Source organism: Microtus oregoni, unplaced genomic scaffold, assembly GCF_018167655.1.
Source record: "Microtus oregoni isolate MIOR12 unplaced genomic scaffold, Mior012 000048F_ref0000485, whole genome shotgun sequence".
In the NCBI taxonomy this organism is placed as follows: domain Eukaryota; kingdom Metazoa; phylum Chordata; class Mammalia; order Rodentia; family Cricetidae; genus Microtus; species Microtus oregoni.
This window is the reverse complement of record NW_024543222.1, coordinates 17612576-17632169: the sequence shown is the minus strand read 5'-3', so window position 1 is coordinate 17632169 and position 19594 is coordinate 17612576. Positions and strand designations below refer to the sequence as shown.

At 52.7% G+C, this 19594-nt stretch overlaps 1 protein-coding gene across 1 annotated transcript; it reads left to right on the top strand.

Annotated features, from left to right (window-relative positions):
- Positions 1-1079: 1079 nt before the first annotated feature.
- Itga2b (integrin subunit alpha 2b) lies at positions 1080-18224 on the top strand. The gene is made up of 30 exons (XM_041636042.1): positions 1080-1267; positions 3159-3280; positions 3369-3466; positions 3571-3733; positions 3957-4006; positions 4417-4462; positions 4558-4686; positions 5005-5052; positions 5189-5232; positions 5393-5446; positions 5571-5623; positions 5781-5992; positions 9329-9511; positions 9751-9796; positions 9885-9989; positions 10074-10129; positions 10223-10374; positions 10485-10610; positions 10928-10995; positions 11132-11279; positions 13366-13458; positions 13662-13741; positions 14029-14109; positions 14300-14399; positions 14502-14651; positions 14765-14887; positions 15369-15485; positions 15673-15774; positions 15998-16114; positions 18044-18224. Exons 1-30 carry the CDS (start codon positions 1080-1082, stop codon positions 18095-18097), a joined length of 3108 nt encoding a protein of 1035 aa, XP_041491976.1. The 3' UTR covers positions 18098-18224.
- The last annotated feature ends 1370 nt before the right edge of the window (positions 18225-19594 follow it).

Sequence of the window (19594 nt, the reverse complement as noted above, 5' to 3'; positions counted from 1 at the left end):
GGGACTAAAGGCATGTGCCGCCGCCACCCGGCTCAGAATCAGTTGTTTATGGCTAGATGTACCCTGTCACCCAAGAAGGAGTGAAGCTGTCCACCTGAACAGCTAGTGCCTAAATTCAGGGACTGTGAACAGCACACCCTAGCATGATGTCATTTTAGCCCCATCGCCTTTCCTCTTAGACCAGGATCTGTTCACCACCCTTCCCCCAGCTTTGAAGGCACTAGGGTAGTCGCACTAGGACTTGGTGCAAGGTGGAGAAAATTGATGAACCAATACTGCTGGCCGAGGCTGTCCAAAGGCTCTAGGAGGAAGAAGTGGGTAGATGCTGTTCTCAGAATGATGGCAGCCTCAGGTCTTATCAGGGAAGAGCAGTTTCCTTCCTCCACCTCTGGCCAAGTCATGGTGTTCAAGAGCAGGACAGTCAGCTAAACAGAGAGGCAAGAACTGCTCAACTCTGGGCCACGGTGAGGTAGAACAGGCCAGTTCACAGTTGCGCTTTCCCAGACAGAGAGGGACAGTGACTGGGCCAGCGTGGGACAGTGGAGATGAGAAGGGGTTTTCAAAGCTGGGTGGCGGCAGCACATGCCTCTAATCCCAGCACTCGGGAGGCAGAAGCAGGTGGATCTCTGAGTTCCAGGCTAGCCTGGCCAGAGTGAGTTCCAGCTCAGAGAGAGAGAGAGACAGAGAGACAGAGAGAGAGAGAGAGAGAGAGAGAGAGACAGAGAAGGAGGGAAGGAAGAAAAGAGAAAGAGGAAAAAGAAAGAAAGAAAAGAGAGAGAGGAAAAAGGATTTTAAGGGATGCAGCCAAGCAGCAGAAACAGCAGGATTAGGAGATAAACTGTCCTGGACGAAAGGATGAGCAATAGCTTCCAGCAATAAGTGTCCATCCCTAGAGGTCTGTCCCCTTCCTGGCGGTTCTATAGACCATGTGATCTAAAGGCTATTGCTCTCTGCCATGCCTGCTGCTCAGCAGTTACTTTGAGCTCCAGTTTGATAAGTCAAAACTTCCGGTGGTGGGAACTTTAGGGAAGAGGAAAGCGCTGGCTCATTCCTGTTTAGGAGGTGTGGGGAGAAGGCAGATGGCTGGAGCGTCGTGTATGTGGCATGCCCTGTGGCTCCTTCAGTGGGCACCACTGTTCCTAGGACCTAGTTCTGCTCCTCCTGCCTGGGCCTTGAACCTGGATCCTGTGAAGCTCACTGTCTATGCAGGTCCCAATGGCAGCCACTTTGGATTTTCACTGGACTTTCACAAGGACAGCCACGGGAGGTGAGCACCAAGGGGAGACACGGGTGTTGAGAGAGGACTGCCTCTGTGGCCGTGCCTTCCCGAGTTAAGCAAGGTGGAATCTAGTGTCTGTTTGGGTTGAGCTTCTGTCAAGACTCTGGGGAGGGACAGGTTCCAGTGAGGGTGCTGGGGAGGGTTTCCAGTGGGAAGATGAACACTGACAAAAGAGGTAAAAGTTAGTGTCTTCTTTTTCCGCAAGGGTCAGTGATATGACACACTTTACCCGCAGCCGCTCATCCAAAATTGGCAAAGATACGAGTGCCCACCCACTGCATCTTCCCTTTCTCCATTTTCAACCTCATCTCCTTCCAAGCTACAGATATTTGAAAAGAAGTGGTGATAGATTATTAACAGTAAGCATTTTTGAGATGAAACTGCTAAGATTCCTGGCTCCTCTTCATAGCTGTGTTTATCCCTATGGACACTTGGATGCCTGGGCCAGGGTAGAATAATGACTGTGTAAGGAATCATTTCCTCTGCCTAAAAGAGCCATTTCATCAAAAGCCAGGCCCCCTTCCCAAGATGACTTGCATCCAGAGACTGTCCTTGAAGGGGAAAGAATCTGGGGTTGCCTCAGCTCTGACAATTCTGTAGCTATGTGGTGGCACGTGCTTATAAACTCAGCCCTCGGGAGGCTGGGCAGGTTGGTTACCACAAATGAAATAGCCAGGGCCACATAGGAAGACTCTGTCAAGCCAGGTGATGGTGGCGCACGCCTTTAATCCCAGCACTTGAAGGCAGAGGCAGGCAGATCTCGGTGAGTTCGAGGCCAGCCTAGTCTACTCTATCAAATAAATAAAAAAACTCCTGAGCCCCATGGGTGTGATGGCACATCTCCTTTGATGGGAGGTGAGGCAGGCAGATCCCTGTGAGTTTGAAGTCAACCTGGTCTACACAGTGATTTCCAGGACAGCCAGAGATACACAGAGAGACCCTCTCTCAAAAAACAAAACCAACCAGCCAAACAAAGAAGCAAATCTAAAAAAATCTTTAAAAATCTGTCTTCAAACTCTTGAGTGTTAACTCAGATGGCCTGACAGGACCTGGAGTCTTTTCCTTCCTCTTCTGCTGCCTCTTTCCCCAAGCACTGGTCCCAGGGGCACAATTTAATAAACATCCTGTGTGTTTATCAACACACACTCTTATAAAAGCACGTGACTGAGGGCACACTAAATGCCTCTCCTACATATATTGCATTTACTCTTCCAACAGCGTAATTGCTCGGAATTACCCCTAATTTACATATGGCAGAGCTGATTTAAACTTGGGTCTTCTAGGATCCCCAACTCTGTCAGCATTACACATCCCCACTTCAGCTTTCCGCACCCTCGTCATTCTTTATATGTGTGTGTATAATATATATTATATATAATCTGTTATGTATAGTATTCTGTCTGCATGTATGCCTGCACGCCAGAAGAGGGCATCCGATCTCATTATAGATGCCTGTGAGACACGGTATGGTTGCTGGGAATTCAACTCAGGACCTCTGGAGGAGCAGTCAGTGCTCTTAACCTGAGCCATCTCTCCAGCCCCCTTCACCATTCCCGTTCTCACTAAGGGAATCTATGAAGTTTGACAAGGCAGACGGTTTGGTTTGTCTGGTTCTTGTCGGGAGGGAGTGGGGACGAGTGTGAGGAGTATTAAGCACTTCCTGTTCAAACCAAACCAACTGGTTTGGTCCCGGGTGAAATTCCTAAGAGTCCAGTTTCAGTTGTCCCTAAAGTGAAGTGGTTAACCTTAATAGGGTATCTGTAAGGAAAGACGGTCCAGTGTTTCCTGTGCCACGCGTCCTTCCAGGTACTACTGGGGTGGTGGACACTGGGCAGTGTGGAAAGACCCTGAGCTGTGCTCACCCAGCTTTCCTATGCAGCGTGTCCATCGTGGTGGGCGCCCCGAGGGCCCTAAGCGCAAGTCAGGAGGAGACTGGTGGCGTGTTCCTGTGCCCCTGGAAGGCCACTGGTGGCAATTGCACTTCGTTGTCCTTCGACTTTAGTGAGTCTCCGGCATGGAAGGGAAAGGGGAAGCCAGGTGGAAGTGGATGGCGGGGCTCCAGAGCTCCACCCTTTCTTGTGCCTTCCAGGGGATGAGACCCGTCACTTAGGCTACCAGTCTTTTCAAACCTTCAAGACCGGACAAGGACTTGGGGCATCTGTCGTCAGCTGGAATGACGTCATTGTGGTGGGCACTGTGGGCAGTCACAGGGAGCAAATCCAGGGCAGTGGCACGACGGGGGAAGCCCGAATATCGCGCTCTTTCCCCACTGTCCCGTGGCTCTGTTCTAGGCCTGTGCCCCCTGGCAGCACTGGAATGTCCTAGAAAAGAACGATGAGGCAGAGAAGACTCCGGTAGGCGGCTGTTTCGTGGCTCAGCTCCAAAGCGGAGGCCGCGCAGAATTCTCGCCATGTCGCAGCAACATCATGAGCTCGATTTACTCAGAATTTTATAGTAAGCGCTCTTCCTCCTTTGTCTCCGCCCACTGATAGATGCAAACCCCGCCCCGCCACCAACCTCGCGCCCTGAGAGGCGCCCTCTGCTACGCCACGCCCGCTAGGGCTCCTCCTCCATGTCATCCCCGCCCCTCATAGTTTTGTTCGCCCACGCGGGACTCCTCGCTCAAGCGCAAACTCCCGGAGCCTCGCCTTGGCTGACCCTCACTTGCCTCTTGTAGACGCAGACAAGCGATACTGTGAAGCCGGCTTCAGCTCTGCGGTGACCCAGGCAAGTTGCAGGCAAAAGCAAAAAGAGAGCGGGGCCTGGAGGCTGATGCCGGGGGATCTCCAGTTTGAGGCCAGTCTGGGCTACATAGCAAGTCTGAGGCCAGCCTGGGTTAAAAAAGTGAGACTCCTCTTAAAAGGAGATGGTGTGGTGGTGAATATGAGAATATCTTACAATCCGACAGGCAATGGATGGTGGCGCACACCTTTAATCCCAACACTAGGGAGGCCGAGGCAGGCGGATCTCTGTGAGTTCGAGACCAGCCTGGCCTACAGAACTAGTTCCAGGAGAGCCAGAACAGTTACACAGAGAATCCCTGTCTGAAAAACAAACAAAAGAACATCGTGCTGGCAAAGTGGTTTAGGGTTGTTCCAGAACAGGGGACTCTCTCATGACCAGGACTTCCCTTTCAGGCTGGGGAGCTAGTGCTTGGCGCCCCTGGCGGCTACTTCTTTTTAGGTATGTACCCAGTAATACAACCCACTCTCATCTCGTAGTTTGGGGAGACCCAGGTGTCTGGGGCCCCACACCTCCTGTCCCTGTGTCCTTCCTAGGTCTCCTGGTTCGGGTTCCAATTGCGAATATCATCTCTAGTTACCGCCCGGGTACCCTTTTGTGGCATGTGCCCAACCAACGTTTCACCGTCGACTCCAGCAGTCCAGTGTACTTCGACGGCTACCGGGGTAACATTGGCACCTTCTTTCCGGCCTTCTCAGAGAGTCAGGTCACGCCTCTGTTCGAGCCTTAAAGCCAGTCTTGGGTAGTCAACCCCAGCACAAAGGCACCCCGTCCCCTGTCCCCGCTTCTTCGCCTACACCTGTCCAATTTGCATCCACACTGGCTCGCCCTTCTTTCCTTGGACTCAAGTGAGACCTCGGGCCCGCCTCTGTTTTCCACCTGCCCAATGCAATCTGTACTGATAACCTCGATAGTCACGGCCCTCCTTTCCTGACCGAGGTCTTCCTCGTTGCTTTAAACGCTAAACTGTGTTGCGTTTTCAGGGTACTCGGTGGCCGTGGGCGAGTTCGATGGGGATCTGAGCACCACAGGCAAGGAATGCTGTTAGGGACGGGTGGGGAGCCCCGGGGCAGGAGGAGCACCTTCATACAATTTCCCCTGGGTCCCTATGGGAGGATGGACTAAAGGATACTGAGGATCTGATTTGCTGAGCCTCGCTTTCCCCAGAGTACGTATTCGGTGCCCCCACTTGGAGGTGGACCCTAGGAGCGGTAAGTGCCTGCTCTCCCACCATTTGATGTTCGGAACACCCTGACCTTCGTCCTCTTGTTTACTCCCCCACGTTCGCCAGTGCCCTGCCCTTCCTCAATGAGAGTGGGAAGCCGCGGAGGGAGCATGAATGATGCACTTGGGTGTATTTCTCCCGTGCAGGTGGAAATTTTGAACACCCACTACCAGCCACTGCACCGGCTGCACGGAGAGCAGGTGAGGGCGGGGGCCCCAGGGGAGTGGCCAAAATCAGGGAATTGGCCCTCAGGATGGTTTATGGGATATGAGGGTGATGACAGAGGATTTTGAAGCACAGACTAAAGTGTTCTTCATCTCGTAGATGGCTTCATATTTCGGGCACTCCGTGGCAGTCACTGACGTCAACGCGGACGGGTGAGAGGAGGGCGTGTTATCACCCGTACCCAGTTGGTTCTTCAACTGCCAGCGGCAGGAGTCACCCTCATCTTGTCCCAAGGGTGGCCCAGAACTTCCCTCATTCCTAGCGTCTTCCCAGCTCAGCTGCACCTAACCTTGCCCATCTAATCCGCAGGAGGGATGACCTACTGGTGGGGGCTCCACTGTATATGGAGCACAGGGCAGACCGCAAGCTGGCCGAGGTGGGCCGCGTATACTTGTTTCTGCAGCCCAAGGGCCCCCATGCCCTGGGCACGCCTACTCTCCTGCTGACCGGCACTCAACTCTATGGAAGGTTTGGATCTGCCATTGCACCCTTGGGTGACCTCAACCGGGATGGCTATAACGGTGAGTGAAGAGCTGCTGTTTTTAACTTTAAGAGGGCTAATTGTCCTAACGACGATGGACTTAAGGCAGTCGTGGTGGATGGAGTACACCTGGAATCCCAGTATGAGGGAGGCTGAGACCTTGGGCAGCGGGAGCCAGAGAGGGCTTGGCGGCTGATTGGAGAGCGGGTATCAAGTTCAAGGAATCCAGTTAGGACAGTTTGTCTAGATCCCAGCTTGATGACTCCTGCCTGCAAGTTTGGAGAATGGAGTCAGGGCTTGGCCTATTAAGGCTGGATTGGAAATGGAATATGGGGTCAGGAAGAGAAGGGGGTTGAGTGGGAGTGGGGAGCGAGGAGTCTGTAGTTCAGTTCTGGGTTAGCTGGGCGTGAAAGCCTTGGGCGTAGTAGGGAGAAATATGGCGAGAACTGATTGACTTCCACACTTCCGCCAGAGAGGGCTGAGGGTGAGATAGAGAACGGGGGAGAGTGGATGGGATCCAGAGCCTGTGAGGTAAGAAGAGGCCCAGCGTAGAACTGTGGGAAGCAAGAGCATTTAGGGACACCCAGCGAAGGTGACTCTGGGAAACAGTGAGGAGGAGGAAGGATGGGCCAAGTGGGCCCCTCATTCCTGAAAGGTACAGTTGGATGCAACCGGGAAAGCATCATGGGCTTTAGAGAGGATGAGCTCATTGGTGGCAGGGACCAGAACCAACCCAGGCCAGTACGGTGGTGCTCACCAGTAATCCTAGCACCCAGAAAGTGAGGCAGGAAGGGCAGGCCACCCTCTGCTACCTAAGAGGCTGGAGAGAAGCCTGGGATACTTAAAACCCTCTGACAAAAAACCCAGTCAAACCAGTCTGGCAGTGGTGGTGGACACCTTTAATCCCAGCACTCGGGAGGCAGAGGCAGGTGGATTTCTGTGAGCTTGAGGCCAGCCTGGTCTTCATAGAGAGTTCCAGGAAAGACTCCAAAGCTACAAAGAAACCCTGTCTCGAAAAACAAAAAACAAACCCAACCAACAAAGGGCACCTTAGGAACCAGAAGGTCACTGGGGCCAGGGCCAGGGTATGAGCAGAGGTGACTCTCCCAGCAGGCAGTGCAGACAGCTCTGTCACCAACCCGATGTGAAAGGAAAAGGAGGCCACCGTGGAGTGGGGCTGGAGCTGCAGGAAGATGGTTTTCATTTGGCAGAATGGGGAGTGTAATGAATACAGACGGAAAATGTGGGAGAACTGGAGGGTTCAGCCAGACGAGAGCCCCTGTGATGCCTAGGGATGCAGACACTCCAACCAGAGGCAGGAGGTGACAGTGCGAGGGTCACATGGAGAAAGCAGGAAGAGAGTGATCAGTAGGGTCCCTTATCGAAGAAAATGGGGCTGACAGCTCAGGAGACAGGAGAAGGTTAGAAACAGGCACAGTGGGGATCCCCATGGGTTCAGAGGACGGCTGGAGATTAGGAGCCATAGTGCCCCATCTGCTCTGTGTCTCTGCAACACTGAGCTGAATTAGCTCCAGACAGAGTCTGGCCATGGGGCAAGAAGGCCGAAATAATGAACAGTGAGACAAATGGTCAAAGCCACGAAGACCAAGACCAGAACAGACAGGAGGCCACGGACTCGAGGACACCGCCGTGGTCAGAGGCCTCTGTTTGTTTTTGTTTTTGAGACAGGATCTCACTGCATTGCCTTGGCAGACCTGGAACTCTCCAAGTAGTCGTAGATCAGGCTGACCTTGAACTCACAGAAATCCACCTGCCTCTGTCCTGATGGCTGGGATTAAACATTTTTGTTGGAATTATGATTATGGTGATCAAGGAAATCACGAAGACATGGTGTAAACAAAATCAGAAGGTAGAGGAAAGATGATTAAGACACATATACATGTTGGGGGAAGGATCGCTTGTTCATCCCAGCCACCCAGCCACGAAATAACCACTCAGAAAACCATTATTATTTGCAATACTGTTTGGCCAATAGCTTAAGCGTATTTCTGGCTAAACTCATATCCTAAACTAACCCATCTCTGTTATTCTGAATATCGCCACGTGGCTGTGGCTTACCAGCTAAAGTTCCGACTGGCATCTATCTCTGGCAGCGGCTCCATGCCCCTCCTCCCCGCCTTCCTTCCCCTAGCATTCAGTCCGGTTTTCCCCGCCTACCTAAGTTCTGCCCTATCTACAGGCTAAGGCAGTTTCTTTATCCATTAACCCATAAAAGCAACACATGGACAGAAGGACCTCCCACACCATAGACGTGGCCTATGAGCATGTCCATAGACTGCTATCAGATACACCCTCAGGGAAGGTCTTAAAGGCTTTGGCGGTGATACACCTGTGCTGTGACTGTGAGCTTGTCTGCAGGGTGAAGGTGAAACCGAGTTAGCATCTGGGAGATAGGCTTCAGTTAGTTTGTATTTGCTGTTCAGTTTGATTTTATGTTTTGAGACGGGGTCTCACCATGTAGCCCTAACTGGCCTGGAACTCAGAATGTACATCAAGCTGGCCTTGAACTCACAGAGATCTGCCTACCTCTGCCTCAAGAATGTTGACATTAAGGTGTAGAGGCCTACATTTTTTTTTTTTATCATACTGGGAATTGAATCTAGAACCTCATACATACTAAGAAGTATGCTACCCCGGTCTGGGCTCAGTTATTTAATCTTCTTCTAAAATAGGAATTAAGGGCACAGGGTTATAGCTGAGCTAATAGAGAGCCTCCCTAACATGTACAAAGCCTCATCCCTGCACAAGCCAGGTGTGGTGGTGTCCGTACCAGGTCCTCCTAGCACTAGGGAGGTGGAGGCAGGAGAGCCAGAAGTTCAAAGTCCTTCTCAGCTACTTAAATAATTAGAGGCTAATTTGTCACATACACCACCCCATCTCATGGGCCTGGTATTAAACACCTTTAATCCCAGCTCAGGGAGGCAGAGGCAGGCAGATCGCTGTGAGTTTGAGGACAGCCTGGTCTTCAAGGAAGTTCCACAACAGCCAGGGCTACAAAGAGAGACCATATCTCAGAAAAAACAAACCAAACAAAAAACCAAAACAAAGCAAAACTATACCAAAACAAAAAACCCTGTCTCAAATTAGCACTAATAAGAGTGAACAGGATAACGACCCCCAATTATCAGGAGTAAATGGAATCTTGTCTGCGCATTTCCTTGATGGACAGTGAGGGGTATTGGAGCTTTTATATCGTTGTTAATACTTGACTGATCTCTCTCCTGCCTCCTTGATACAGACTTTGTACCCTTCTCCTGGTCTCCCAGGGCCTCCCTAGAGAAGACTCAGGAGAGACTGACAGCTTCCCCTGGGGAGACTCCAATCACAAACAGACACATTTCTTCTCTCCTTCCAGATGTCGCTGTGGCTGCCCCCTATGGGGGTCCCAGTGGGCAGGGCCAAGTGCTGGTGTTCCTGGGTCAGAGTGAGGGGCTGAGTCCACGCCCCTCCCAGGTCCTGGACAGCCCCTTCTCCACAGGCTCTTGCTTTGGCTTCTCCCTTCGTGGTGCTGTAGACATCGATGACAATGGATACCCAGGTGCCCGTGGATTGCATCCAACCTAGTCACGACAGGCCTTTGGGTGCTTACTGGAAATATGGGGGACAAACAGCTGGGGGTCCATGTCTGGCCTGCCTGGTGCCTAGTGTGGCTGGGAGGCTAGGCTTGGGGGCAGAACCTCCAGGGCGCTGATGGTGTGAGGAAGTTTTGGGAAGATAAAGACTTGCTTCCATGCCTACTCTAATGCCCACCTTTGACCCTTCTCCCTCTGCCTATAGACCTGATAGTGGGAGCCTATGGGGCTAGCAAAGTGGCTGTGTACAGGTGAGCACTGGCTAGGGGGAAGGGCGACATCATCAGAGGAGGCTGGGTCAGCAGGGACACGGTAGTGAGCCGCCTCTGATCCCATCAGAGCTCAGCCTGTGGTGATGGCCACTGTCCAACTGCTGGTTCAAGACTCCCTCAATCCCACCCTGAAGAACTGTGTCCTGGAGCAGACCCAGACACCAGTCAGCTGGTGAGGAGACGGAGGTCACAGACTCGGCAGGGGGTTGGGACCTTAGAGAGGCCCCAACCCCCAAACCTGCTCTCGTCTTTGCAGCTTCAACATCCAGATGTGTGTGGGAGCAACAGGACACAACATTCCTCAGAAGCTGCGTGAGTGGTGTGGAGGGAGGGGCTGAAGGAAGGGAGGTCTGGTTGTCTCCACTAGAGGGAGACCTAGATCCTTCCTGCTTGCCTGCCTGGCAGATCTGAAGGCAGAGCTGCAGCTTGACCTGCAGAAGCCCCGGCAGGGCCGCCGCGTGCTCCTGCTGGCCTCCCAACAGGCGAGCCTCACCCTGAGCCTGGACCTGGGCGGAAGAAATAGAACTATCTGCCACACCACTGAGGCTTTCCTTCGAGTACGCTCAGGCTAGAACGGGCGGAGCTGGGTGTGCAGGGTTCTACCTGCAGGCTCCAGCAAAGGGTGTGGGCCCAGCAGCAGGATAGCCAGACTCTTGCCCTCTTCTAGGATGAGGCCGACTTCCGGGACAAGCTGAGTCCTATTGTGCTCAGCCTCAATGTGTCGCTGCCCCGAGAAGAGACCGGAGTAGCCCCTAATGTGGTGTTGCATGGAGAAACCCATGTCCTGGAGCAGGTAGGGACAGCGGGACAAGCAAGGAGGGTGCAAGATCCCTGGTAAAGGGATTAAGATTAGGAAATCCTGAACCTTGAAGTCACCCCCAAATCCTGATGAAATTCGCCAAATCTCAGTGTCCCCCAACCACTGCTGTAGACTCAAGCCCTACTATCACCAGAACTTTGGCATCACCCCAAACCTTTGCACTGTACCCCATTCCCCACTCCCCGAAGTCTGAAGGGACCCCTGGAGGCACTGTTGTTCCCTGAGCTCTGAGGTGATCCCTAAGCCTCACAAGCCCTCAGCTTACCCACACATACTATTGTGTCCCCTAGACCCGGATCATCCTGGACTGTGGGGAAGATGACCTGTGTGTGCCCCAGCTTCAGCTCGCAGCAACTGTGTGAGAGGGTCCCCCACTCTACCTACCCTGTCCCTCCATGCCCCAAGAGACCCACTCCTTACCCGAGTCCCCTCTCCTCCTCCCACCCCCCCTCCCGCCTCTGCTCCTAAACCCAGCACCTCCCCCCCACACACAGAGGGGACTCCCCGCTTCTGATTGGTGCTGACAACGTGTTGGAGCTGAAAATTGATGCGGCCAACGAGGGCGAGGGAGCCTATGAGGCAGAGCTGGCTGTGCACTTGCCGCCAGGTGCCCACTACATGCGGGCTCTCAGCGACGTTGAGGTGAGGTGCCACACTGGGGCATAGCCAGTGGGCAGCAGGGGTGAGAGCCTTGATTCCAGGCTCCCACCCAAATCTTCAGGGCTCTTATGCTGAAGTTTTCAGCCTTTAGATGCAGCACATATAGGTGTGGTGTACATATGAGAAATGCAGGCGAATGGTATGAATTTGAGGAACATGTTAGAAAGCCGGTGTTTATTAAAACCTGGTTAACCTGGGGCGCTGGGGTGATGGCTCAGTTGGTAAAGTTCCTGCCATCCAAGTGGAGAACCTGGGTTTGGACTCCCATGGGGAAAGCCAGGCATGGCAGTGTGAGCCTCCAACTCCAGTGCTGGGGATTTGATGGTGGATATGACCCTAAAGCCCATTGACCAGGGGGCTCACCGCATCCATGAGACCCTGTCTCAATAAGTAAATGAATAAACATAGAGAACAATTGGGGAACGATACCGATAACCTCTCGTTTCCACATCCACACACGTATACCCATGTGTACACACATATACACACAATTTACTGACTTAGTCTTTTCCCTTAATGTTGGCAGGCACTTACAGAGAAAAGTTTTAAATTAGTTAAATTCAGTATTTGTGTGTGCACATGTGCAAGAGCGTAGTGCCGTCTGTACACATGCCCGTGGAAGCCAGAAGTCAGGCTTCAGTGTGCAAGAGCGTAGTGCCGTCTGTACACATGCCCGTGGAAGCCAGAAGTCAGGCTTGGGTGTGCAAGAGCGTAGTGCCGTCTGTACACATGCCCGTGGAAGCCAGAAGTCAGGCTTGGGTGTGCAAGAGCGTAGTGCCGTCTGTACACATGCCCGTGGAAGCCAGAAGTCAGGCTTGGGTGTCATCCTTCAAGTGTCCATCATCTTTTGTTTTTGCTTATTTGTTTGCTTGTTTTTTTGAGACAAGTCTCTCACTGTCTGAACCTGAGGCTCACAGGTTCAGCCAGACTGGCTGGTCACAGGCCCCAGGGAACCTCCCCTCGCCACCTCCCGGGTGCTGAGATGACAAGCGGTGTCCCCACACCCGCTTTTTCTGTGGGTTCTGGGATCAGACTCAGGTCCCCATGCTTATGTAACAGAGCCAGCTCCCAGACTGGTTTTGTTTTGGTTTTGGTTTTTCAAGACAGGGTTTCTCTGTGTAACAGCCCTGGCTGTCCTGGAACTAGCTCTGTAGACCAGGTGGGCCTCGAACTCACAAAGATTCGCCTGGTTCTGCCCCCCCCCCCCGTGCTGGGATTAAAGGCTTGCACCACCACTGCCTGGCCCCAGACCAGCATTTTTTTTTAAAGATTTATTTATTTTTTATATATACAATATTTTGCCTGCATCTATCCCTGTGGGCCAGAAGAGGGCACCAGATCTCATTACAGATGGTTGTGAGCCACCATGTGGATGCTGGGAATTGAACTCAGGACCTCTGGAAGAGCAGCCAGTGCTCTTATCCTCTGAGCCATCTCTCCAGCCCCCCAGACCAGCATTTTATCTTCTGAGAAAGAGTCCCACTCTGAAGACAAGACTGATCAAGAACTCACTATTTAGTCCAGGACAGCCTTGAACTCTTGATATTTCTGCCTTAGCCTCCCAAGTATTGGCATATAGGCAAGAGCCTCCACACAGGTATATATAATGTATATGTGTGTATACATATGTATTTATACACATATACACTCATTTTATACACACATGCATGTTCACAGTGAGCATGTGAAGGGATCAGAGGGCAGCCCATAGGAGTCAGCTGTCTTCTTCTACCACTTGAGATCCAGGAGTTAAACAGAGGTTGTCAGGTTTGGTGGCAAGCCCTTTTAACCAACTAAGCCATCTTGACAGCCCTGAACAGATTTTGGGTTAGTTTGTTTCCGTTTCGTTTTTCTTTGAGACAGTTTCTCTGTGTAGTCCTGGAATTTGCACTGTAGACCAGGCTGGCCTCCAACTCAAAAGATCTTGCCTCTGCCTCCCAAGTGCTGGGATTAAAGGTGTGTGCTACCATGCCTAGCTTTATTTTGTTGATGTAATTTATACCAGACATGTAGGGCACCACACCCCCACAGCCGCTCTTTCTCACCTGTCTGTGAATCTCTTCTCCAGGGCTTTGAGAGGCTCATCTGCACCCAGAAGAAGGAGAATGAGACCAGGGTGACATTGTGCGAGCTGGGGAACCCCATGAAGAAGGACACCCGGGTAAGGCCTCCATGATGTGGGCCGGGGGACAACCAGGTGGGGGGGGGGTCTCAGGTGGGAGTCAGGAGGTCTTCCAACTCTAGCTGCATCCTAGATTGGGTAGGATCCTGGGGATGTGGAGCTGGGGGGTAAAAATGGTGGCTCTGCAGGACTGGGCCCAGAGTGGACACTGGGGTAGTGAGTTCACTTCTTCCCTCTTCCAGATAAAAATCACAATGTTGGTGAGTGTGGAGAATCTGGAAGAAGCCGGAGAGTATGTGTCCTTCCAGCTTCAGATCAGGAGGTACCGCGCTGGGCGGCGTGGCTCTCTACCCCCCTTCCTTCATTAGCCCCTCACACAGAAAACCTTCCACACAGAAAGGCCTTCCAGGGTGCCCTGTTCCCTTTCTCCCTTGGTGGGTGACTTGTTTCTGAATCTTGGGGTCCTAGAGGACTTTGTTTCTCAGGTCTAACTTCAATACAGTATGCTGTTGAGGGTGGGATTAACTCCCCCTGAGCTGTCTAAAATTCTGGGTCCACTCCAAAGGGCTGGTGTCCCTCATTTTCTCCTTCTTACCTTCTCCCCTCCAGCAAGAACAGCCAGAATCCAAACAGTGATGTTCTGCTGTTGCCTGTGGCAGTCCAAGCTGAGGCCGCAGTGGAGCTTCGAGGGTGAGAGACAATATGTGGGAAGGGGAAATGGAGAGGGGCCTCTATTGTTCCGAGGAGGAGGAGGAGTGTAGCCAGCGTGATTAACAAGTAGAAGACCCTGGTCCCAATCCCAGCATCTCATGAAGCAAAAGGGTAAAGTTTGAGGGGTCCTGGACAATTCACCACACTTTGGGGGCTTGGTCACTTGCAGGAATTCCTTCCCTGCCTCCCTGGTGGTGGCCCCAGAAGAAGGTGACAGGGAGCAGGATGGCTTGGACAGCTGGGTCCCCAGGGTGGAACACACCTATGAGGTAGGGAGGAGCCTCTGGGTAAGACGGGGCTGGGGGAGGTCCTGGGATCTGCAGGCTGGCAGCTGAGTCACCAGCATCCGCTGTCCCACCTCCCCACCCCAGCTCCACAACAATGGCCCTGGCGCTGTGAACGGCCTCAGACTGGTCATCCACTTTCCCAGCCAGTCCCAGCCCTCAGACTTGCTCAACATCCTGGATGTGCAGCCCCAGGGTCTCCTCTGCTCCTCACAGCCGACCCCCAAGCCTCTCAAGGTGAGGCGAGGGCGGGGGAAGGAGCCATGAGGGACAGACGACAGACCAACAGCCAGAGCAGGGTGTGGGTGCAGACCCTGGAAGCGAATTCACTGCGCCCTTGTCCTCCTCAGCTGGACTGGAGACGACCCACTCCCAGCTCTTCCCTCCTTCGCCAGGGCCGTCACCAGCGTGAACGCAGACAGGCGTTCCTGCAGGGACCCAAGCAACCAGGGCATCAGGAACCAGTTCTGGTGGTGAGAAGGCTCAGGAGGCTCCAGCTGGGGTCCTCAGGAGCCAGAGGAGATAGGAGTCAGGAAAGTGGGTGGGTGTGATTCCTGACTGCCAAAGCAAGCCGGGCCTGGTGGCACGTGCCTTTAATCTGCATGCCTTTAATCTCAGCACTCAGGAGGCAGAGGCAGGAGGATATCTTCGAGTTCGAGGCCAGACTGGTTTACAGAGAGAGTTCCAGGATAGAGAGAGAGAGACCAAAACATTATCACAAAAAAAAAAAAAACAAAAAAAAAACGAGTACTGCAGTCTATGGGTGACCCCTGGCTACAGGTCTTGTCCCAGTATCCCTGGGAATGTTGAGCAAACAGAATGTAGAGAAACCATCTGAAGCTCGGCCAGAGACCGGCGTTTCCTGACCCTCCTGGCTCTCTGTGTTGGGTTGATTGAGATTGATGGGGAATGACTGAGAGGAGGTCCTGGGGACTTACGACCCGTCCCCCTCAGAGTTGCAACGACTCAGCGCCCTGTACGGTGGTGGAGTGTGAGCTGCAGGAGATGCTGCGCGGGCAGCGAGCCATGGTCACGGTGCGGGCTATGCTGGGATTGCCCAGCCTCCGCAAGGTGGGGCTGGACGCGGGGGGCGGGGCCTGTGGGGGCGGGGCCGGAGTTTGCTTTGGGCTTCAGCAGGTTCACACTGGTCTTTTACCTTGGGGAGGGGAGGGGCTACTGTGAGTACCGGGCTTGGATTGCGGCCACTTCCCGGCCTCGAGTGACTGCGGCAAGCGACTTTCACCTCCGCCCCCTACAGAGGCCGCAGGAGCAGTTTGTGCTGCAGTCGCACGCCTGGTTCAACGTTTCCTCCCTACCCTACTCGGTGCCGGCGATCAGCTTGCCCAGCGGACAAGCTCTGGTGAGCGACCCTAGATCTCCGGCTGTCAGCGCCCAGCCAGCGTGGGGCGGGGCCTCTTTAGGGATGAGGGGCGGGGCCTCCGTGGATTGAAGGCCGAAGTCTGTCTGAGGTTGAGGGGCGGGCTCTCAGTAGGACTGAGGTTTGAGTTACTAGGAGACAGCTTGGTTGGGCATAGTCCTCCCTGGTCACAGGCCTCTTGAAGTGACGTCCAGTTTGACCTCAGGTGCAGACACAGCTGCTTCGGGCCTTGGAGGAGAGGGCCATTCCTCTCTGGTGGGTGCTGGTGGGAGTCCTGGGCGGTCTGCTGCTGCTCACTCTGCTGGTTTTGGCCATGTGGAAGGTGAGACTGGAAGGGGGGCACAGAGTTCCCAGGGGATCACAAGCTAGGAGACCAGAGATACGATTCGGGACCTGTCTCACCTACATAGCCACTATTAGAATGTCATTTTTCTGAGGACTTCTGCTGGGCCAATCCCTCTCATCCCTACTAGCAGGATGCCTGAAATCCTCAGGTCTTCGGACCCCTCCCCCACTGTCAGGAAGTCAGAGGAAACTGAGACCCGCTGGCTGAGAACTTCCTGATGGTGATGGGCAGGGCTCACCTCCTCTGTGTCAGGGATAAAAACACCATGACCAAAAGAAACTTGGGGAGGAAAGGGTTTATTTCATCGTACATTGTACAGTCAACAGAGAAGCAAGCCGGGCGGTGGTGGCACACGCCTTTAATTCCATCGGGAGGCAGAGGCAGGCGGATTTCTGTGAGTTCGAGGCCAGCCTGGTCTACAAGAGCTAGTTCTAGGACAGGCACCAAAGCTACAGAGAAACCTTGTCTCAAAAACAAAACAAAGGAAGGAACTGAAGTTGAGGCCTTGAAGGACAGTGGCTTACACCTCTACTTCCTTACCTGCCCGTCTTGGCCCAGCTGCCCAGGGATGGCACCACCCACAGCTGGCTGGGCTTCTTACATCAGTTAGCCATGAAGACAATGTCTCACAAGGCTGTAAGAATGAGCGGGCTAACAGAAAAACACTGGCTGCTCTTCTGGAGGAGCAGTGTCCCGTTCCAGCACCCGCATGTGGCTACAACCCTGCTAACTCCAGTTCCAGGGGCGCTGACAGCTTCTTCGTGTTTCTTTAGTGGCAGGCATGCAGGTGGTACACGGACACACATGCAGGCAAAAATCAAAATGTCCTCACACGTAAAATAAAAATAATTAATTTTGAGGTTAGAGAGATGACTCAGAGGTTAAGAGCACTGACGGCTCTTCCATAGGACCCAGGTTCAAGTCCCAGCAGCTACAAGGTAACTAACAACTGTCTGTAACTCTAAGATCTGACACCCTCATTCAGGCAAAATACCAATGCAAATACAAAATAAATTAAAATAAATAGTAATTTTTTTTTCAAAAAGAAAATGCCTCAAAGGCATGGCTACAGGCCAATCTCACCTGGACAATTTTTGTTTGTGTTTTGAGGTGGGGTTTCTCTGTGTAGTCCTGGCTGTTCTGGAACTAGCTCTGTAGACCAGGCTAGCCTCAGACTTAGAGATGATGCCTGCCTCTGCCTCCAGAGTGCTGGATTTAAAGGTGTGCGCCACCAGGCCCTACTGATCTGGGTAATTTTTCAGTTGAGGTTTTCTCTTCCTCAGTGACTTTAGGTTTGTGTCAAGCTGAAGTTTACTATGACAGTATCTGAACTGTCCTTCCCCTGAGCAAGATGGGAGGCCGGAGGATCGAGCCTGGCCCTGGCTCCTAAGAGGGTCACTCATTTCTGTGTGCTGGGGAACATAGGTCTGAGTAATGAAGAAGCAGAAAATTTAAAGCCAAGCATGGTGACAAAGATGCAACCCTACGAGCTCAGGAGCACAGGCTACAAAGCAAGTCCTAGGACAGCTGGGGCTATCTGAGATCTTGTCTCAGAAAAACAAAGCAGAGGTTATTGACATGGCTCAGGGCATTAGAGAACTTACACCAAGCCTAATGACCTGAGTTCTAATCCTGGGGCCCATATAGTAGAGCGAGAGAACCAATCCTTGAAAGTTGCCCTCTGACCTCCAAACATACACACACATAAATAAATAAAATGTATTTTTTCTAATTTATGGGGGGACATCTCCCAGTTTAAAAATCCCCCTTCTCATGATGAGGATGTAACTCTGTCACGGGTTTCGAGGCAGCTGGTTTCTAGCAGATTTCCTCAGTGATTCTCTGGGGTGTGTGTGCTGTCTCTGTGCCGGACCCCAGCTCCTGTGCCACCCCCCACCCCTGCAGGCTGGCTTCTTCAAGCGGAATCGACCACCTCTGGAGGAAGATGAGGAAGAGTGACCCAGTGCTCAGTCGTGAGGGGCTGGCTGGCTGCTTTGCCTCCTGTCTCCTCCCAGTCGTGCCCACTCAGAACTCCATGGGTTCAAACCACTCCATGGGGTCTTCCCTGCCCAGCAGAGTGGGCAAATCCCCCTTCCTAGTGTCTAATAAACAGGTTCATAGCAATATCCACCATGCTGCCTCGGAGTCGGAGGATAAAGGGGGAGGTGAGGGATGTTTGCTGGGACTAAGCAGTTTGAGCCGAGTAATTCTCGACCAACACAGCAGCTAATGGCTGCCAGGCAGTAGGGAGCAGGGTGGCAGGTGTGAGGGAGCCAGGACTGAACGGTGGAAGAGCCTGGGCAGTGAAAGGGGAGTCAAGAGCACCGGAGAAGAAATGCTTGGCTCCTGGTAGGCAGTTTTGTATCTCACTACGTAGGCCTGACTGGCCCGGAGCTCAGTATGTAGACCAGGCTGACCTCAAACCCAGAGAGATCAATCTACTTCGACTTTGCCGGTCCTGGAATCAAAGACACAGAAGCCATCATGCCCGACTCTCTGGTGGGCAGCTTTGAGCTATGCATTGTCCATAATTTTGGAGGGACAAACCTCAGAATAGTCCAAGCCTTGGGAAAATGACATTCCTTTCTTCCCTCCCCTTCCTCCAACAACCTTTACAGTGGTGTTCCGGAGGAAGAGGGTGGAAGGAAGCTGGCTGAGCCCAGCTTGAGGAGGACAGTGTCCCCAGGGAGGGGACAGCAGTTGTTGCCCCCTACAGTCACCCTGATGCCATTCCTTCTGAGGAAACAGGTCTGCTAGGAAACGGGATGAGGGGGAGAAGGTAGCTGTGGGGATTGAAATTAGGGGCAGAGGTCAGGCTAGGGAGCAGAGGTCAGGCTATCCTCGGGAATCCCATGGGTTTGCTGATTTACATGTTCCAGAAATGTTTTGGGTTTTTTGTTTTGTTTTGTTTTGTGTAGCCCTGGCTGTCCTGAAACTCACTCTGTAGACCAGGCTGGCCTAGAATTCAAAGATCCTCCTGCCTTTGCCTCCTGGGTACTGAGACTAAAGACCTACACCACCACTGCCCAGCCAGAAATGGTTCTTGAGCACATAACATGTGCTACAACTATATCAAAGTGGGTTGAGGACTGAGCAGTAAACAAAGCTGGTCTCTATCCCATGGGACTAACACTGTCGGTGAAAATAGAGGGAAGGGACCAGGTTTGTAATACCAGCTGTTCTGGAAGTAGAGACAGGAGGATCACAAGTTCACAGCCTGCTGGGCTACAGAGTGAGTTCAAGGCCAAGCTGGGCAGCATATTTTGAGATCATGTCTCAAAAAGTAATAATAGTGCCGGGCGATGGTGCCGCACACCTTTAATCCCAGCACTCGGGAGGCAGAGGCAGGCGGATCTCTGTGAGTTCGAGACCAGCCTGGTCTACAGAGCTAGTTCCAAGACAGGCTCCAAAGCCACAGAGAAACCCTGTCTCGAAAAACCAAAAAAAAAAAAAGTA